This window comes from Chenopodium album, chromosome 4 (assembly GCF_948465745.1).
Source record: "Chenopodium album chromosome 4, dcCheAlbu1.1, whole genome shotgun sequence".
NCBI lineage: Eukaryota > Viridiplantae > Streptophyta > Magnoliopsida > Caryophyllales > Amaranthaceae > Chenopodium > Chenopodium album.
Window position 1 is genome coordinate 77,247,481 of NC_137837.1, and position 22,116 is coordinate 77,269,596.

The window sequence follows — 22,116 nt, forward strand, 5'->3', positions numbered from 1 at the left end:
CTAATAGATAAGATAAGGTGAAATGTTAAATAGTGTTAATTATCACTATTGGAGCAAAATTGGCGCTATGTTTTTGTATTGGTGGCCCTGTAAAGTAGTGTTACAAGCATTAACTGCCGTTGCCAACAAATTAGTATTCCAAGTTGGTGAAGACATAATATTGTATGTAGTACGGAGTAGTAGATTGGAAAGTGCTACGGAAATTATAAACAAGTTTCGTGATTCCGTTCAAATAAATTAAATTAAAGATGTCGAATCATCAAATGGAATTTTGAAAGTGGAGTAAAGGTCCAGTCTTAAAGCGTGAGAATTGCAAAACATCTGAGTCTTGTCTTGCCTAAGAAGCACGAAACATACCTTCAAAAAACAGGTCGAGGCTGTCATGGCTAGCGTCAAATGCCAATAGTTTCTCAAGTGCTTCCTGCATAATGACATTGTAATTAACAATAAAAATAAAAAATAAACACCACATACTCTTATAATCTCATGAATACGTAAGCAAGAGTCGAACTTGGCTATCTTAATAAATTTCTATGATTTAAATCGAGAATGACAATTCAAGAGTCCACGCTCTTGCCAGGACCAAAGATGAAATAAGGGCTTCAATGACATTATAAGGATAAGAAACAACACCTAGTATTGCTGATCTTGAGCCTGTATACATTTAAAAATGAAAGGAAGAGTTCAAATGACATTAGACAGATAAGAAACAACACCTGGTATTGTTGATCTTGAGCCTGTATATTCTCATTTGAGAGTCGCTCAACATGATTACCCTTCCCAGTTGCATCCAGTATCTCAGCTGCTCTTTTTACAACATCATTAGAAATACCTGTGTGAAGTTAAACAAACACTAGGATGTTTATACTCGCAACTAGATAGTGAAATTTTCACACCCCCAACCCACCCAACCTACGTAAAACACAGCTTGGAAGCAGAACAATATCAATCACAATGATATCAAGAGCATGCTGTTGCAGTGCGCATCTATTATTGTGACTAAACAGCAATTCCAGATATAAATGGAAGTGCAATCCAACTTAATCATGAAAAATTAAATCTAAGACATACCAGCAAGCATTGCACAATGTAGGCCTGCAAAGAAGAAGATATTTGAATTAAGAAACCTCTCAGAGTGTGAACTTAATAATTTGGTTAAATATAAAAATAAAAAAGCACTTACCATAACTCAAGTGTGCCTGTCCTGGAACTAATCTGTGTCATTGCATATTCAGAAATAAATTAGTTCATACAGAATGTCTTTCAGAGGGAAAATTAGAAATAAATAACAACTAATACGGAGTACTACTTAAGATTTCTTTGAATCACAGGACTAAAAGTAGATAAAATCATAAAAGAAAAGATTATGAACAGCTATGACTGGGTCGAATGGCATCTTCACACAGACATGTATTGTAAATAAAGAAAATGGAAAGGATATGATCAGTATGCTACGGAAAGGTACCTATACAGAAACACAATGTCTTCTGAAGGCATACTGCTTTCTTCAGGTCTCAGCACACTCATCGTGTAGAAGTTGATTTTTTCAGACTGCACAAAGTTCAAAGAAATGTCATTATTCAGTTGGGTTACCAAAAAATCCATGATTCAGTAGTACTAAGAGATTGACAAATAAAAAACCTTTGGCAGCAAATTCTTGTGAAATATTTCAGTCAAATGAGTGCAAACAAAAACCTGCAAATCAAAGTCAGTGTCATGAGCTGAAAGTCAAAACTCCTGTCAATATTAAGACTCTCTAACCATACCAAAAAGTCAGATTCATCAGTCAAGACATGAAGGTTAATGCTAGCAAATGGTAGTACAACTTTGTGCTAATATACAGTTACTGTAAAACTCAATTGGTTCAATAATATTTCCAAAAGCACATAATATAGAATTCAAGAGCTATTTTGCAGAAAGCAGGACTCTAGAATTCTCACTTCCCTCTTGCCCTTTCTGTTTTCATTTTATTAGAGGGGAGAATTGGAAAGGCCATGAACAACTTCTAACTTCAGCCATCTTCCAGGAAATAGACTGGTCTATCAAGTTTGGCAAAATTCCAAATAGGGCAGTGCCTTGACGATTATGTGGAAGGTCAATCAATTAATTTTTTAAGGACTGTAGTTAATAACTATGATTAAAATCTTTACATGTAACAAAGATATTAGGACTTAATTTACACATCAAGGGTGGTAGAGTATAAAAACCATCAAATAACTATATTATAGAAGAAAACAAAAGAAAATGAAAGACGCTGCAAAATGTTAAAATCCCATGAGAGAGTACTCAAATAAGACAAGCAAAAATACCAGGACGCATCAACTCCACCAATCTTTAGGGAGAATGCCTCGAAGAACTAACTTCAATTTATCTCTCAAGAGAGCCATCCAATTCAGCAATTACCATAAATTTGGTTATAATAATATATAGTTTGAAGAAACAAATTTTTATACTTGGAATGTACTCCCTCCGTTCAAAAGACCAGAACTAATGGTCAGATGAGCAATTTTATGATGGCTGGAAAAAATAATCACATTCTTAAAAAAGTTAATCATTTTTTTATGATTGGCTTTCTTAATACACCCTTTATAGTGTGTTTTGATGAAGATATATATAGGAAAAATACAACTGAAGGGATCCAGGTTCTTTCGCCTATTAATGAACCAAATTCTCCCCCTTTCAAATAAATTTGGAAGGGAAATGGAATCACATTCAAACCTTTCCCTCCTCTCACCTCCTTTTCCCTACCACTCTTTTCTTTGCCCTCCCCTTCCCTACAAAAATGCAAACCAAACTAAAGTACAACTATAAATGATGGTTAGTGATGGAAAGAGGATAGATCTATAAATGTACAGATATACAGAAGACAAGAGTCACAAGATCAAGAACCTTTCAAGCACAGATGGAATAGAGAGACTCATAGTTGTATCAGTGCATATAGTTAGTCAGATATCTCTAGCACAGACAGTAATATAGGTCTCAAATTTACTCAAATGATCAACAGTCAACAGTTTATTGATGTTACTCAGTCAATAAGCTCCTTTTCTTTTGTGCCTTGTTAGCTGAAGGACTGAAAACTCAGGGGAGAAAATTCAATCTCTAACCTTTGGAGTATCATCATTACCAGCAAAATAGTTCACAGTTCCACCAAGAAGACCAACACCATCTGAAAAAGACATGAGATGCAATATCTATTGAGCATAATGTCTGGAAGAGAAGAGATACAATTTTAAAAGAAGCGATAAAATTTCACCTTCTGTAAGTGTGCCTTTACCGAATTCATCCAAAAGGCATAGAGATCGTGACGTAGCTTGCCTATCAAAGTTTATATTGATTTCCTTATTGTTACAAAGCTAGATCAAAATTCCAAAGTACACTAGTAAACTTGTTTCCATAACGAAGCAAAGAAGTTCAATATTTAACAGATATAAAAGACATTTCACCCCAAACTTCAATTCAAATACAGATATGATGACCAATCGACCAGTAGAATTACCAGAAATGGACTAGCAGTATTTAAGAACAAAATGATTAAATTAGCAAGCACAAATATTACTTTCAGCAATTTCTCACAAATGTATACCTCAACATCATGCTTACTTGCTGTAGATCAATCATAAATGTAGACTGTTCAGCAGCCATGAGCTTGCTTCCCATTGCGCAAAATATCCTGTCAATAAGTATAATAAAACCTATCATAGCTATAAAAATATGCCACCAGCACATAAAGAGGCATGTGACCATCATAAACATACCTATCAGTTAATCCTACCACAGCAGCATCCGCAGGTACAAAACTCCCAATGTGAGAGAGGAAAACAATCAAGGCTACCTGCAGAAAAGAATACATATGAAACACAACCATCTTGTACAATCTATAACACTTCTTGAGGCAGTAGGAAGCCTCCATAAGTCCATATACATAAAGGTTGAAACTGTATTTTACCTATTCATTCTCTTTTTTTCTATTCAATGAAACATTAAAAACCCTACATAATAAAATACTTCATATATTCTAGACTCAAAAGATATTTACAGATAACAAGGGTCCAAATCATACAACTCAAATCTGCAAAGTTGAAAAGGAAAAGGTACTCCATAGTCCATAGTATTTTACAACAGAATTTGTGATCCATATTTGGCCAAAATCTTAAAATTAAAGCTCCCAAAACCAAGCATTAAAGTTGAAGTTTGCATCTTAAATGAATAAACAATCTCAATTTCAACCCTTCAAAATAAGCCAATAATAACAGAAGTTTGCATTGTAGCATAAGAATTCTTGGAAGACACGATTCGGAGCAAGGTGAATGTATCTTTTTAATCAAACCAAACTCAAAAATCTCTTCACAACTGTGACCTTTGAATGAAGATTGCAAAATTAAAAATCTATAGTTGAAATTCAGCAGAGCTAGTTATGATATTGGTCCATACTTTTCTCATAATACTGCAATATTTATTGAAATTTAGAGGAGACCAAGGTTATACAAAAGAAATCTAAATGTTAAAAGTTGTCATCATAAATTTTACTTCATGAGTAAATCAAACACAAGAAAGTGAAGAAATCTGAAAAAATAATACTTCCTTCGTTCTTTTTTTATCGCACCATAAGTGATTTCACGCTTGCCAATACATTACTTTGCCTATTAATATCTTTAATTACACTTTTTGTAAAAATTATAAAAATTAGATATTTGAAATGTAGATTTCAAGACGAATCTAACTAGATCCCACATGAGTATGTTCTCCCTTATGAATAAATCACAAATGATGGTCAAAGAACATTATGTGAATAGTGTAAAAGTCTTTATGGTACAATAAAAGAAAAACGGGGAAAGTAATAATAATAATAAATAAATAAAGGTAAAGTTCTAATTTTCAATAGAACTTTTTGTATGTACAGTTTCTGCCCTTTTGGGCACTTTCCAAAAATGCAATTTTCTAAGATGTGCATTTTCCTTAGAAAGTGTGGATTTTACATCTAAAGTTTGACCAAATGGCCACTTAGATTTAATCAAAGGAAGGTGCAATCAAACGATTATAGCAACAACAATCTAATTGAATTTCTTCAAGGTTAAATTTATAAAGGTCGAATGGTATGCAGCCTTACTCAAAGCTATTCAAAGACTAAATAGGTTTTTCAAAGAATCCAAACTAAGGAAGGGGGATATAAAAGTAATAAGTTAAGATAATAGCAGACCTGTTTTATATAGATGCTTTTCCCAGAATAGTTTGGACCAGTTATGATATTAATTTTTCCTGAGAAATATAAAATGCACAATTTGAGTCATATATAATGATGACTGATTAGATAATAATTCTGATTCAGTTCAGATGAATGTCAGCTAGGAAAATGACAAGAAAGCGTGGTGAAATTTGAATACTCAGACCTTCATCAAGTATGTTTGTGTCATTTGGGATAAACGTATCTACTGTCATTTCCTGCAAAACATGTCTGGCGAAAATGCATTCTTATCAGGAATTCTTTTATAAAGAGCAACTCATTTCAATATCAAGAACATAAGAAGCAGCAGTATGTTAGAAAACCTTCCATTTTGTACATTCAGTATGGCATCAGTAGTCAAATTAGGCCTTACATAGTTGTTTTGTCGAGCAACCAAAGCCAAAGACAAAAAGCTACGAATGAAAACAATAATTTGATGTCAGAAATAGCACCAATGAACCAGACCACATAAATGACAACATTCAACCATAAAGCTTGAATTTACCAGTCAAGTTCTGCTGCAAAGTTCATAGCTTTAAGCAAATGTGTTGAGAATAAGAGAACATGTGATATCAGGTCCCTTGTAATCACCCTCTCCATGTCTAACACAATTAAAGAAAACAATTATATAAAATATCCCTGGGAACATTTGCAAGTTTATATTTCACACGATAAATAAGACAGTAACCCTCTCTGATCTGTCTTGTCAAATGTAATTCAAGCTGCCAGTACATTACAGTATAACACCAGGCCATGAAAACAAGTACAATGGAAGATACCCAGAATTTTGTGATATATGTCCCCAAGAAGGTTGTCCAACTCCCGTGTCTTTGAGGTACGATAGAAAAACCTTTTTGGCTCATTTTCACCATCAGAAAACTGCATTAGAGCTGACACCTCAGTTGCTAAAGTACTATTGCTAACTTTTTGTAGTAACATTTTCAGTGAGATCCGCTACACTTACAGCAAATTCAAGATCTTCAAGCGTCTGTAGAGTACACTCATCAAATTTTTCATCAAGTTTGCACAGCAAGTATCCTGAAAAACATACAAAGTTGTCTAGCTATAAGATACTTGGAATCTCATAGGGCCAGGGAATATAAGGTTTGGGTAGAAAAAAGAATGAAATTCTGGATCAGATTCATGAAAAAGAATAGTATCAACATGAGACGGAATCACATCTAGCAAGAAAAGCCAGACAAAGCATTATCTTGCAAAGACAAATGTCAAAATTAAGAGGTCACCGGATTCAGGGAAACAAGTATGGATCTTGCATTCTCTTGCTAAACATTGGAAATAGGCTGATTTGATCAATCTTGTCCACAAATTATTATCAGGCAAGGAAGCATATAAATAGGCACCTAAGATCTAAAGTTGTAAGATGTCTTATGCATGCTGTCAGCCTATTTGATGTTGTAAAGACTATAAAAGACATAATTAAACCCAGGCACAAGAGCGCAGATTGTAAACCCACCTATTTGATGTATGTAAACAATAGATGGAACATGCTCGTCGCGTTGCAAATTAGGCAGTCGTGCAAGCTCCAGTGACGACACCTACACATTTGAACAATTGCTATGAAGTCGGACATGGACATAGCCAGGAATGTGAAAACTGCTCCCTTTGATGACTTTTTTTACTTAATAGCTACCTCTTCCAGAAGTTCCGGCAGCTCCTCGTATATTTGTCTCAGTTCATCTAACTACATAAGAAACATTGAATATTGATTAGGCGCATCAGTTCATGGATATCATAATAAATAAAGAAAATATTCGCTTTTTAATACAGAACAATGTCTTTAGAAAAGTAAAATGAACACGAGTCCAACAAGTAAAACTGAAAGAAAACATAGAGCAAGGAGGTTAAAAACAAAGGCAATGCAGAGACAATGCAACATACAGTATTCAGCATAGAAGTGAAGCACTAGAAAACTAACCTCTTCACAGAAACCCTCTTTGACAATTGTCCCGTAACCTTTCTCTTTTTCTCTAGTGACATCAATGATGCCAATAACCTGCATAATCGATATTATCTTGTTGACGGCCATTAAGTACACAACACTACAGATAAAATATCATTGCCACAATATTATGTGGATGAGAAAAATATTAACGGAGAAAACAACTTAGAAAGTGTCTAATATAAAAAGGTTTAATTTCCAGGACCATGATGTATGACAAAGTACACTCTCTTTGCTATGACATTGTTATCTACTTTTGGCTATGCTTGCAGTAGCAAGAAGATATGCTATCAAGATGCTTTACAACTCTTATAAAAAGCTGAGGGTAATTACAGACTTACAATTATTCCACTTTCATTAATTGTAAAAAAAAGGCACAATATAGCTGACCTTCCCTACCAAGAAGTAGACAGATAAATGAATACAAAAGGACTACCCAAACAAATAATCAAACAATACATTGTTCATTTGGTTCACGTAAGCTTTTGCAATGATTTAACTTAGCTTAGACGCCGTTGAATCGACAACGGTAGATAAAAAGGGAAGAATATTAAGTTCAATTGATTAAAACAGCAATAATAAAAGATAGTTACAAGCATTTGAGAGGCTTGTTTTCTTCCAAAATGTAAAGCAAATTAATGATAAACTCCCAATATTATTCCAAGTAACTCTCTCTCCCTAACAAACTACCTATATTACTCTTTCAAGCTACTAACAAGTTGGTTATAATTCTACATTTCTACTACCTAAAGTGCCTCTCCCCCAAAATATTGGTGCTTAGCAACTTTTATACTAATATTCCTTACCACTCTAGTTACAGATGATCTTGCCATTAGAGGTATTGGAATTAATGCTGTAGATGAAATTAAGGAACATATTGACAGCCAACAAGGCCCACCGCAAAAAATGCAAGAAAATTCCTATATGCTTGAGAAACCTAGGAAAAAGGTCTTGATGGATGATCATCAACACTACCAAATTTGTTTCAATCAAGAGTTTAATTAATGCAGTCACAGCAGATAACTTCAACCTCAGTGGCCTCATTATATGGGCTGCAAAATGCTCTCATCAGCTGATATAGCAATATTTGCAAGACATTTAGGGATGGAGGTGGTAACAGATAAGCAAGAGTATTGGAAGGAATTAAAGAGCATTACCAGTTCATATATATAAGAGAGCTCTGTTGTAACACATGAGGCTGCCTGAAACATTAATAAAGATGATAAAGAGTTGCCACATCTTTATAACATTTAAAGCATAGAGATTGAAAGTATCATCATCAATTGTTACCTTCTCGGCAATATCCAGATAAAATTGATTGGCATGCCCCCTCAAACTTTCAGAAATGCCAACTTCGAATATCTTGTTCAGGTGCAGGAGAGAAGAAAGGCTCTAGAACAGAAGGTTAATATCATACACCGTAAGCATGATGATAATTTAACAAAGTACAAGAACTAGCAAACAACTGGTCAAGGAGGGAACAAAAGAAACCCAAGTGTTTTACATAGACAAACTTAAGTTGAATGCCAAACAGCCTATTAATCAGTAATTATGGTGCACTGTATATCAATGCATACCTTTAAAATGACATACAGACAGAGATATGTATATCATACTACAGTGCTTAGAACAATATTAAACAAGAAATTTTGACATGACAGGCTAATGCAACTATAAGTCTATAATTGCCTACTTTGTCAGAACAGAAACTCTATAAACTGTGTTGCACGACAAATAGAAATCACATAGTCAAACTTAGAAGTTTAGAAAACATCGGCCATCAAGTGATGGCTTATAGAATAAATCAGATTCACAAAAAAAAAAAAAAAATAAATAAATAAAAAAAAATCCCAAATATATCTACATGATGGACCAGGCCTGTAAAATATTATTCCATGGTTTTATAGGTACTTGATAAAATGTTTCAGAGTACAAATAATAGAAAAAATGAGAGACATTAAAGTTAAGCTGACCTTAAGAAAAGCTGCCCAGTCACTGGTTGTGCATACAGAGCTTGGGGAATTGAATTTCTTCCATCAAAAAAAAAATGAAATGTGTGACCAACTTTTGGCAATTAGAAAATGCACTTTACATTGCATTTGCATCTATAATCAAAGGAAACATTTCCAAGAGTAGCAAATGCATAACTGCAATTTTCATGGTATAGGATTTTTATGTTAAAAAAAAAATTAAAAAAAAAAAAATTTCATAAACTGCACCAAATTTAAAAGTCACGTATGCATAATGCTCTTACTGGAATAACTGATAGATGTGTACACAGATGACCATATAAAAATAAAAACACCCAATCATTGAAGGCTAAAAATCTGAACAGACAAAAAAGTATAGACGAAAGATCAGAGGAAGAGACAAATAGACAATAGTACCTTCAGTATGTAGGGGACATCTTTTATGGATTTAAGTGTTCCTCGTATAGATGTCATAAGCTCTTCAGAACACAAGAAAAATGATATCTTCACAGAATTAAGGAATGTGAAATATCTGTACTGCTAATACTACATTGTTCTCAGATGCTGTTGGGTAAACCTATGTCCAGTAGTGGCAGAAATATTTCTGTATAAATAGTTCTCCTGTACAACCTCAATATCTGAAGCATAAATTTTAAGATCACACATACTATACATGCGATTTAGCTTTTTATAAAGCAGACTAGGGAGAGGAAGCAAGTATGCTGCGTGCCCTTTGTACCTAGCTCATACTAATCAGAGCAAAATAAAATAAAAATATGCAGCCTTGTAAATTATTTCAGAAATTACAAAAAGATTCACCCATGAAACAAGATGTTCTTACTAGAATATATGTCAAAAGGGATATGGATTTAATAAAATGAAGCAGCTAAACAAAAGACATATACCTCAAGCGCTTCATTCGGTAGTTTCTCAAAAACTATGGTAAATATGTAGCATTACAACAGCTTGTCTCTTATGACATAGACCATAAAAGCAGACATGAGATTAGCATGGGTTCAAAAGCTCAAAAGTGTCTTCTAAAGTCAGGTAAGAAAAGGATACAGCATCAAGCCGACTGTTTAAAATTTCAAGGTCAAGTATGGGTCGGAGGAACCAGTTTCTGCACACATATCCGTTTGCAAGAATTTTTTCAGTAACAAATCTTGTAGTTGTTTTGGTGGGTCACAATGTTGTCAGTTTAGTTTACCTCAAGAGACGTCGACCCATTGGTGTAACACACTGAGAAAATGTAGCAATGAATCAAACCACATAGCAAAATACCCTTGTCAATCAAAAAAATAAATGTTGAGGTACCGCACCTTGTTCATCATTCCGAAGACAGAGAACCTACAATCAGAAAATAGTACTTGATAACTTCGAAAGGCAAAAAGAACCATAACAAAAAGATGCATTTTACCCTTCTTTTGCTCGACCAATTCCCATATGGCTTGGATGTTTGTCTATTTGGAAAATTTGCAATGCTTCATGAGCTGCTGCGTCCAGTTTGAGGAAATTATTTCTATCCCGGTTAAGTAAAACTCTGGGTAAACAACTCTTGGAATAAGTGTGCAACACATTATCCTCTCATTTACAACATAAACAAGTGATCAGATTCTAAAAGTGCGCATCTTAATCATATGACATAGGATACAGTGAAACCTCTGTTAGACAATCAATTGAAATAGATGCATCGCCATACTCCTTTGGTTCAAGGGTATCCACAATCCTTTCATTCTCCAGTATTGCAAGAAGGCCCCCACTAGCACGAACTTGAACCTCACTTGCAATATCCATCATAGAATTAAGCTGAAATAGAGTCAAATATGAAACATTCAACAAGAATGAGTTAATGACTATTTCCAAACAAATTTGCTTTCATACTCTAAATAAAAATTATCAAGAATAGACAGCTAAAATAAAGAGCCCAAATTTCAAGAATAATTCAGCACAAATGTTTTGAACATTGATTGAGTAATTAATCCATACAGCAAAAGTATTATTTTTTTTCAAATTTGGAAAATAAAAAAGAAATTGAGCACAAAAAAAGGTGTGTCTATCATTAGCAGAGATATTACAAAGATAAGAACATGAGAATGGGGATTCTCCAAAAGATTCAGCATAATAAATTTTCTAGTGATGATCGATGCAGTATCTGTGGAAAGGGAAGTTATATCAGATTATTAAGCCATATATTGTTTCAGATAGTTTCCCAAATTCCCAGTATATGCACACTTTGATGCTGAATATGTTCCACATGCGTACATGTCACTATGAAAAAGGGGCTTACAAAAGCAATCCTCTCTTTGACACTCAAACCGTCATCCATTCCTGAAACTCTGAGATATATCAATCTGCATTTTACATAAGATGGATCAAGAAGAATGGAAAGAGAGAAAGGAAAAGAATGCACCTATCAAGTGGAAGGACCTTATCGAATTCTAAATTTTAAAAGTAAACCACTAAACATAAGAACAAGCGTTGTCAACTTCTTCAAATTCTAGCTGCTATAACAAGCACAAATCATCTTTTCCTAATTCCACTCCCCAAGAATCTCAGCTTAATTCCTCATCCTTCAAAGAAATCCCTTAGTAATGACATCCAGACAACAGTAGCAGTAGACTCCATCCAACAGTACAATACACCAATATTGCTTGAACTGTCACTTGGCATGTCATATTCTTCATCTCAGATTATCTGCTAAAAACTCAAGGGAACTGCATAAAGTGAAAATGGGAGAAGCAAAAATGACATATTAAACGTAAATGAATGCAATTGAAAGAACCAGCATCTCAAACGATTTGTGGATCACAGTTTTCCTTCTTTTCCCTTTTTCATAGCCCAGTAATCCCTTTATATGTAGATTAAACAAGTCTCGCAGACTCGCAACAATTTCAATGCCGAGAATCAAGACAATTTATTGGTCAGGCCATGTGTGATAGAATCAAATAATTCACTGGTCGGACACATATATCCACAATTTCATACACTGCTTTTCACATCAAATTTTGGCAAGAAGTCAACAATATGAGTCACTGATGCAAGGATTTACTCATTCCTTTAACAACATAGGCAGCTAATTATGCTCATGGTGATCTCTTTACTCCAAAAGTTCCTTCCAAAATTCAACTAACAAACATGTATGATGTATCCCAAGAAACATGCAATGGGATAGAGAGAGAATACACACCTGTGCCAAGCTTGTTCATAGCTAAAAATTGAACTTTTCATAAGTTTCACTGTGGGAGTAAAGTTTAATCCATCTGCACTATTTTTAAAAAGAAATGAGATCAACCCTTCATTTCTTTAACTAAAAAACAGAGTAATTTACATACCACTTCTTTGTAAAGCCGATAAGAATGACTCATCAACTTTGGTGCTGGTGTAAATGATCAAAGGCTGTGCCTGATATTTCACTGAAAATATAGTAAAGTCAAAATCAAAAAAACATGATTACATTGAATTGAAATGGCAGCAAGAATATAAAAAAAAAAAAAAAAAAAAAAAAAAAAGAGCAATTGGCAATGGTCTATTACATGGTTCCAACCCACACACAGTACATCAGTAATCCAACAATCCCTTTACAGCTTTACTAGATCATGTATCACAAAAATATGAAAATGAAATTCATACCCAAATCAATCAATGAATAATCTGCACCATCCTCCCAAACTTCTAGCACACTAAGTTGTCGAACACTGGAATCATAATAGGAAACTCCAACTCTGTCATACAACAAAACAATAGATTCAACAAAGTTTGGGAAAATATAGCACATTTTTCAAAATCTTATAAACTATTTATTAAATACTACATATTCAGCCATTTAAAAGAGACATAGTATCAATACACAAGATACAAAGCTTTAGCACAGGCATGTTTATTTACCCCAAGCATCAAATACCAAAGCCGCAAGTAGGAAAAACAACTGTTAATAATTAACCTCCCAATGGTTTTAGCAAATAATACATTGGTAAGGAAAAAAATACCTATGACCATGCATGACACATGCCATGTAGACCTGCATATCAAATTAATTTGAGTCAGAGCATAACAAATTAGAGCAGAATCAAAAGATTAAATATACAACTCCCCAAGACAGATCTGAATAGTCCATTGGAATCTTCAAGCCAGCCTTATGTTCTCTGATTTCTTTTCTAAACTTATTTACTACCTCCGCCCACAATTATCTGCAACATTTGTCATGAATGGGTGCTCTCTATTATGTGCAACAAATTTTTTTCTTTCCTCTTTTAGTAAAATTTAAAGTGTAAAAAGGCCATCTTACCCTTACTTTTTTGTTTTAATTTGTTTTAACCTTTTTTAATTAAACATATGGGAACACTTTCTCTCTCCTCTTTCCCACTCACTATAACCCACTATCACACTTAAACATATGGGACTACTTTCTCTCTCCTATTTTCCTCCTTTTTACTACTCCATTTAATTAAAACCCACCCAAACTTAATTAAACTAAACTAAAAGTTTTGCCTAGGAGTCCGCAAAAAGTACATTTGGTGCAGATAATCGTGGGCGGAGGTAGTACATAACTGAATGCTTTATTAAAAAAAACCAAAGATTTGCAAAGTTTCTTTTGGTTAATCAAAAATAGAAAGCAGGAGTATAGAAATTTCAACTCTTCACAAAATAACAGGCTAACATTATCTTTTGTGGATCAAAAACTATGAATACTAGTCATTTTCCAATGAATGTAATCTCAACATGAATCCACATACTTCTTTTAAAATTAATAATCGAAGTTATCAAATTTTGAGATTTATTTACTTCAAACATATGTGGTTATTAGTTTGGGAAGTGTAAAAGTTAGTATGAAGTATATTGCAGCTTTCCTCGGCATCATCATAAACACATATAATTGCTTAGGAAATGAACTCCAAGCTTATCTCATTCTGTCTTCCACTTATTACTCTACATAAAACTCACAATTCATAAAAACCTCAATTCCTCCACACATCATCAACCAGCATCCTTCTTCAAATTCTCTAACCTTCATGTTTAAACCTAATTATCGTCGAAACATCTGATCAAACCTGACCTAGATGATCCTATATACTCAACTTCCAATACATTACTTTGCCCATATTCACTTCATCCAAATAAACGCCAAATCATAACACAACTAAAAAAATAGGCCAAATACATAAAAATTTAACAAAAATTGCGGTCGCCACTTCTTACATCAAATTACTTTTCGCGTAAATTAATCAAATAACTGCAATGTATATAAACAGATCAAAATTTCCAGAAAAAAAAAAAAAAAAAAAAAAAAAAATCAGCTAAATTCACTTTTCTTTTCCAAATTCGAAGTAAATTAGCAATTCTACTTCAAAATTTCGACGCATATTAGTATCAATTAGGGCAAATGAAAGTACAAAATTCGCCATTCAATTTGTGGATGACATTATGAATTGCAATTTTAATCATAAACTTCATTAATCAATCAGTTAATTAAAAAGAAATTATATGTTGAAATTGAGCGAGAAATCAAAACCTGAGATTGAAATTCAGTTTCGTCGACCTCTTCCTCCATTGTTGAGTCCATTTACTGATAAATGAAGGAGACGAGCACGAAATTTGTGAATGAGAGAGAAGGAGAGAGGAGAAGGAAGAGTATTGAATGTACGGGTGAAGAAATTGAAGGCGCTTCGCCTTATTTATACGTTTTCTTTTGAAACAGCTTGCCCCAAAATGAATTGACTAATTAAAGGCGTAATTAAAGGCGGGGGGATTTATTCGACTAGGGGTTATTCGAGTTATTCGGTTCGGAGATATTCGAGTTACTCGATTAGAGATTACTCGAGTTACTCTCTACCGAGTAATCCTCGCTCCCTTACCGAAACCTTTAAGTAACCCTTAACCGAGTAACCCCTTAAGTAACCTCTTAAGTAACCCCTGACCGAACCCTTAAGTAACCCCTGAACGAGTAACCTCTTACCGAACCCTTAAGTAACTTTTGATTGAAAAACTCTTGACCAAACCCCTTAAGTAACCCCCTGATCGAGTAGCTCAACTAGCGTCGAGCACACAGTGTGGCTAGCCACACATAAAAATATATTTTAAAGGCTTGACATGAATACATGATCCAGTGGATATTTTTATCAGCATTATACATACTTTCAATCTCAAAATAATTTGAAATATTTTTGTAACTATGTGAGTCCATTTTACACCAACCACTTCATTCAAGTTGTCCGATAAAACGTCACGAAAATTTTTTAAGACCATCTAAAAGATAACTATCAAAATTAGCAAATCAATCGACTACTCTATTTGATTTGCCCTACCTACCAGGGTGTATCATCAATGCTTTATGGGATCATAATTTAAAATGAAATGCATGTCCTAGTCTCAAACCATTTGCACGTGCCAACATCACGACTTCGTGAGCCGTAAGCAAATCAAATGACCATGCATAAAGATCGACGTTCATCACTACTATCACGTCTAATTTAACCAGAAAGTAAACCCTTTTTGCAAAAAAGTTGAAAGATTATGCATGTACTCGATTCGTCTAAAGAACTCGTGTACTAAAGGATGATAGATATTGCTTTTATAAAGTTATCACTAAAGAAATAGCCTATTCATATCATCTACTCCGTATAACTTTACAAAGAAAGTGGTTAATTAATTTGTTATTGATACTACTATTATTCCGTAAAACTTTCAAGGAGTCAGTGAGTAGTATTGTCTAGTGAGTGTTAAGAGTGTAGTGACTAGTGAGACAGGTGAGTGGTGGTGACTATCAAATGCAAGCAATTTAGAATTTGTAGATAAAAAGTGTTGGAACAAATATGAATATAAATCAATACCTTAAGCTAAGGACTTGTTCTCTTCAATTATTTCAGATACTTACGAATATTCTTTAATAAATTCAGATCAGATCGGAAATATTTAGATTAGAATTTTTAATTATCATTTACTTATCGTTATATATCGTTAATTGCGTATAAAAAAATTAATAAAAATTACATATTTCAAAAGTTCATAATCTCCTAAAACGAATATAACAAGATCCATTTTGATGGTGTTTTTCTTTATAGATTAGTATTAAAATGCGGTTAAAGTTTAGTCAAATTGTTAAATCAAGAAATCTCATTCCACCCGATCATAGGCCTTAGCCATATCAAGTTTTAAAGCCAAATGCCCCCCTTTTGTCTTCGAGGTTTTCATATGGTGAAACATTTCAAAGGCCACTAGCACATTATCAGAAATCAATCTACCCGGAGTAAAAGCGCTTTGATTAGCCGAAATTATATCATTGAGAAACAGTTTAAGTCTATTAGCCAAGACTTTCGATACAAGCTTATACACCACATTGCATAGACTAATAGGCCTAAAATCCACCATATTATCAACATTTTTCTTCTTTGGGATCAACACAATATAGGTCCTATTTAAATATGCAGGAATGCTCCCACCCCTCAAAATACCCAACACCAAATTACAAACCGACGGACCAACAATATGCCAATAGGTTTGAAAAAATAAAGGACACATACCATCCGGCCCCGGAGCTTTTATAGGGTGCATTTGAGCGAGAGCTTCTCGAACCTCTTCACCCCTATAATCAGCCGCAAGAATCTCATTCATAGCAGGGGTGACACGACTTTCCACACCACGAAGAGCAGCCTCGATATCCACGGCCCCCTGCGACGCAAACAAACCGGAGAAATAGTTGTTTGCTACATGCCCAACAGCCACATTGCCCGATCGTTTCTGACCCTGCGCATCAAGTAAATAAGCAATGAAATTCTTACTCTTCCTACCCGACGCTCGCCGATGGAAGAAACTAGTGTTCCGGTCGCCAGCCTCCGGCTAAAGAACTCGAGACCTTTGACGCCAAAAGACCTCCTCCTGCCGCAAAAGACCAGCAATATCACGGAGGAGTTTGCGTCGATTATCCAGCTGAGCACGAGATAATCCCCCCTATTAAGGTCCTTCAATTTCTTTCTCTTTTTTCTCAAATCTTTAAACACCTCACCAAAATTCTTCTCTCCCCAAGACTTCAAACGATCAGCGCAAAGCTGCATTTTATGCTCAACACTAAGACCCTCCCCCCAAGCATCCCTCACAACCCCTTCACAGCCCTCATGATCAACCCACATTTGTTCGAACCGAAAGAGTTTCTCCTGTATACTCACCCCTCCATCTCTCTCCTCAATAAGAAGCTTGATTGGAGCATGATCGGACCATTCCTGATCAATGTGAATAAGTCTTGAACCCGGAAATCTCTCCATCCACTCCCCATTAGCAAGGGCACGGTCAAGTCTACATTGGACATTTTCACCCTCCTCCCTCCCATTATCATAAGTAAAGGGGTACCCCTCAAAATTAATGTCATGGAACCCACATAAATCCACCGCTTCTCTAAAATTCGACATTTACCATATAGCTCTATCAACACCCCCATTCTTAATTGAGTCCTTGAGAATTTCATTGAAATCCCCGATGAATTTTTTGGAGGTCGTTCTGGTTCGGATGAATTTTCATAGTGGGTGGATTAGTCGGGTTATGGAGTATGTTCGGACGGTTAGTTTTTCGGTGCTTATTAATGGTTCTCCGAGCTCTGATTTTGTTCCATCAAGGGGGATTCGCCAAGGTGATCCTATTTCTCCTTATTTGTTAATTCTTGTAGCGGAGGCCCTCTCGGGGCTCATTAGGAAGGCAATGGAAGATAATGTGATTCATGGCATTCGAATTGCTAGTACGGCTCCTCCGATTTCGCACTTGCTTTTTGCGGATGATTGTGTGATTTTTACAAAAGCTTCTTCTGTGGAAGCTATGGCCATTAAAGAGGTACTAAAGGTATATGAAAAGGCTTCGGGGCAATTGGTTAACTTTGATAAAACGACGGTGTTGTTTAGCAAAGGTGTTGATGGGAGTAGGAGAAATGATATTGCTACGGTTTTGGGTGTGAGGGAGGTGGGTGTTCATGACAAATATTTGGGGTTACCTACAATTGTGGGGCGCTCTAAGAAGGTGTTGACTAGGGGCATCAAGGAGAGGCTTTGGAAAAAATTACAAGGGTGGAAGGGTTTATGTCTTTCAAAAGCGGGTAGGGAGGTTTTGATTAAGGCGGTGGCCCAATCGCTTCCTACTTATGTGATGAGTGTGTTTAGACTTCCTTCTTTCTTTTGTGATGAGATTCGCTCTCTCATTTCTCAGTTTTGGTGGGGGCAAAAGCAAGGAGAACGCAAGATTCATTGGGTAGCTTGGAAAAAACTTTGCAAACTGAAGGCTCTTGGGGGGTTGGGCTTCCGTGACTTGAAATATTTTAATTGGGCTCTTCTTGGCAAACAAGCGTGGAGGTTGGCTACTAATCCTAATTCTCTTTTGTTCCGGGTGCTTAAGGCTCGATACTTCCCTAATACATCGTTCCTAGAATCATCTTTGGGGTCTAATCCTAGCTATGCGTGGAGGGGGATTAGTGAGGCTCGGTGGGTGGTGAAAAGGGGTATGAGATGGAGAATAGGGGATGGACAGCAAGTTCGGGTGTGGGGTGATTGTTGGCTGCTGGATACTCAATCTCGTATGGTAATTTCTCCTTGTCCAAATGGATCCAAAAATATGAGAGTAAGTGAGTTGATGCTAGCCGGTGGAGGGGGTTGGAATGTCGAGATTATCAGGTCTCTTTTCCTGCCTTTTGAACAAGAGAGAATACTAGCTATTCCCTTAAGTGAGAGGCGCCCATCTGATTGTTTGTGTTGGGAGGGGGAGAAGGATGGTTTGTATTCGGTCAGGTCTGCCTACAGATTAATTTTTGATAATGGGAGTGAGGATGCTAGCTGCTCGAATGATGTTGTCATTCGTAAGACTTGGAACTTGGTCTGGAGCGAACCGGTCTTGCCTCGGATTAAAGTGTTTTTCTGGAGAGCATGTAATGAGGCCCTTCCTACAAATCAGGGTCTGAAGATCCGTGTAAAGGATATTAATGAGTTGTGTGGAGTTTGTGGTGAGGTGAAGGAGGATGTTGCCCATGCTATTCTATATTGTACGCGTGCTGCTTCTATATGGGAGAAGAGTGGTTTGGAATGGGTCGTTGAGGGCAGGTACAGGAACTTTATGGATTGGGTGTCCAATTCATTTTGCAAGCTTGACAGCGCGCAACGTAGAGAAGTAATGACCCTTTGCTGGTCAATATGGAATGCTCGAAATCATGGGCTATTTCAGAATGAATGGTGGGAGCCTAAGGAGGTGATATCTCATGTGCATCAATTGATGAAGGAGATGGGGAGTGTTGGGCAGAAGCAGGTGAAAAGGCCTGTTCCTAGGGGCAATGGCTGCTGGAAACTCCCTGCTGCAGGTCGTGTCAAGGTGAATATTGATGCGGGCTTGCTTGGAGAGATCGATATTGGTATTGGTGTGGTGGCGCGTGATGCTGAGGGAAGGACTCTATGGTGCGCCTCCATCAAGCGGGGGGAAAAATTGGAGCCCATGCTGGCGGAAGCGAGAGCTATTCTGGTTGGTATGAAGCTTGCTGCTGAAAGGGGTCATGATTTGGTCGAGTTCGAGAATGACAGTGAGTGTGTGGTAAATGCCATCAATAAGAAGGTTCCTGGTGTGAGTTCTTTTCATCTTATATTAGATGATATTATGGATGTTGCTCAGATGTTTTCGTTTTGTTCTTGGAGTTGGGTTCAAAGAGAGGGAAACAAAGTGGCGCATGAATTAGCCCATGCCCCACCCTTTGCTCTAGGTTGTAAGCTCTGGTCTGACAATTTCCCTGATTTCCTTTGTAACCTGTTAGACTCTGATTATGCAGCTTAATTATAATTATCCCCTTGTGGGTTTTTTCAAAAAAAAAAAATTGTTAAATCAGTTCAAACCAGACCAGATCAGACCAAATTAGAGCTTAAAAAATTCAGACCATATCTACTTGTTTCAGATGAAGAGAATAAGTCCTAAATGGTATTCTATACAGAGTACTCAATTAGTACGGAGTACACAAAAATAGTGTGTGCTTACTGGTTAGGAGATACCTCAAGTTGTTATACTATTACATTGAATATATATTACTTTGTATTGTACTTGTCTTGCTTTATAAGAGTGTTTTTTTTACTCTCTTTTTAAAAAAAAAAAAATATATCTTGAAGATTTCTTATTTTGAAAATAGATTTTAAATTAACTAAGACTATGTTAATTAGGTCACCTTATTTTTCTTGTCTAATTAGATCTAAACTTATTTTTTCTAATTTGATGATCAAAACTTATTTTTTCTAACCTAAGTTGATTGTTTGATTTGAATAAACTTTGGCTTTATTTATATATACGATATTCTATAAGAAAATAATATCAAATGAGTCTTATTAAATTTGGATTAATGTGTAATACATTAATAGATAACTTTCATAATTTTAATTCATTACGGAACTATTTAAAGATATTTAGCAATAAAAAACCAATTAAAAAACGATAAAATATGTTCAGAACTTATTTTTTCGGATTTAAACTTATAATTTGTTATCTGATTAGAAATAAGTAATTAGCTCCTGAAATAAGGTCAACTGAGCATATATATTTGGTATATATTTCCGCTCCTTTTGATTTAATTTTGTTCTACCTATATTATTTTTGGGTTGGTTTTTGATAGAAGTTTTAGAACTATGTTTATTATCTTCTATTATGTTACAATTCAAAGATGTTTAGCATGGACTATTTAACCTGAAAAATAAAATATTACACTAGGTGAAAAAATAAGATTGGCACCGCCCTAAGGCCACCGGTTTTCAAAAACCGGTGGGGAAAATAGGGAGAAAAATAGGCGGGATTTTGATGGGTGATTTTTGCCACCGGTTCAAACCAAACCGGTGGGAAACCCATTATTCCCACCGGTTCAAACCGGTGCCCTTTTATTATTAAAAAAAAAAAAACCCACCCATATATAAACCCCCTAACCCTACCCAGCCCATTCACGCAGCCTCCTATCTCCTCTCCATTCTCCATCTCTCCTCTCTCCTCTCCATTCACGCAGCCTGCTCTCTCCTCTCTCCTCTCCATTCTCGATCTCTCCTCTCTCCTCTCAATTCTCCATCTCTCCTCTCCATCTCTCGGTCTCACCACCGTCCTCTTATCTCTCCTTTCCTCTCCCTCGTCTCTCCTTCTATCTCCTCTCCCTCGTCTCGTCTCACCACCACCACCACCACGAACCACCGCTGCCACCACCAATTTATCCTTCGATCTCCACGACCACCATCAATTTATCCACCCTCACCACCACGACCACCACCAATTTTCCCACCACTAATTTTTCCACCACCACCGCAACATAACACCACCACCGAAACAATAACACCACCACCGCTACAATAACACCACGAACACATGCATGAGCAAAACCGACTTTAATCGAGGTTAGTGTTTGAGCGCGGGGAAATTATGTCGTTGACTAACCTCCTCACGGCCAAACAAAATTTATTATAATCCTAAACTAACCCCTAAACAAGTCTAGTGGTAAGTTCGGAGTCGAACCACAAGGAACGGTAATGTTGGATTGTTCTCGATCTAATGCTTAAGCTACGCCGAAGTCGGTTTATGGATAGTGGACACTACAACTACACTAACACACATATAAAGATCAAGATATTACAAAGTCTACTAGGGGCAAAGATCCACTTTGAACAATTAACAAGTTAATGGGAATCGATTTGATAATCAATCATGCAAAGAAAGAATTAAAATGGGAATTAATTACCATCAAGAGCAATCTCTCAAATTCCTAGCCTAGATCCCTCATTGACTAGGTGCATAGAAGAAATTTACCCAAAATGCAATCAAATATATAAATTCTAATTCACAATCCCTTGTCAAACTAGAACTCACATGCAATTAAGTTTGCTATATTGGGAGATCAATCCAATCTAAAACAAACAACATGCCATCATCAATTCAATCAATTTAATCACACAATTATCATCAAATTTATCTCAAATAACTCAATTAACCATAAC

The 22,116-nt window shown here is 35.8% G+C and overlaps 1 protein-coding gene across 3 annotated transcripts; it reads right to left on the reverse strand.

Moving 5' to 3' along the window:
• Positions 1 to 48: 48 nt before the first annotated feature.
• Positions 49 to 14,785, reverse strand: LOC145627369 (DNA mismatch repair protein MSH5-like). Of its 3 annotated transcripts, none has more exons than XM_081679760.1 (34): positions 14,661 to 14,785; positions 13,138 to 13,169; positions 12,782 to 12,873; positions 12,484 to 12,564; positions 12,339 to 12,411; positions 11,439 to 11,502; positions 10,803 to 10,957; positions 10,569 to 10,670; positions 10,471 to 10,498; positions 10,359 to 10,390; positions 10,214 to 10,271; positions 9,569 to 9,655; positions 9,155 to 9,211; positions 8,472 to 8,573; positions 8,339 to 8,383; positions 7,158 to 7,235; positions 6,873 to 6,923; positions 6,696 to 6,777; positions 6,186 to 6,259; positions 6,001 to 6,100; positions 5,727 to 5,823; positions 5,545 to 5,634; positions 5,388 to 5,452; positions 5,198 to 5,256; positions 3,756 to 3,832; positions 3,584 to 3,670; positions 3,254 to 3,315; positions 3,105 to 3,166; positions 1,642 to 1,695; positions 1,466 to 1,551; positions 1,184 to 1,215; positions 1,072 to 1,095; positions 717 to 832; positions 49 to 421 (listed from the first exon to the last, which is right to left on the reverse strand). In XM_081679760.1, exons 1-34 carry the CDS (start codon positions 14,709 to 14,711, stop codon positions 338 to 340), a joined length of 2,439 nt encoding a protein of 812 aa, XP_081535886.1. In that variant the 5' UTR covers positions 14,712 to 14,785; the 3' UTR covers positions 49 to 337. The 3 variants fall into 3 exon arrangements, with proteins under 3 accessions (XP_081535886.1, XP_081535885.1, XP_081535887.1); XM_081679759.1 differs by having other exon boundaries at positions 10,569 to 10,691; XM_081679761.1 differs by having other exon boundaries at positions 10,569 to 10,691; positions 12,339 to 12,416.
• Between the last annotated feature and the right edge of the window lie 7,331 nt (positions 14,786 to 22,116).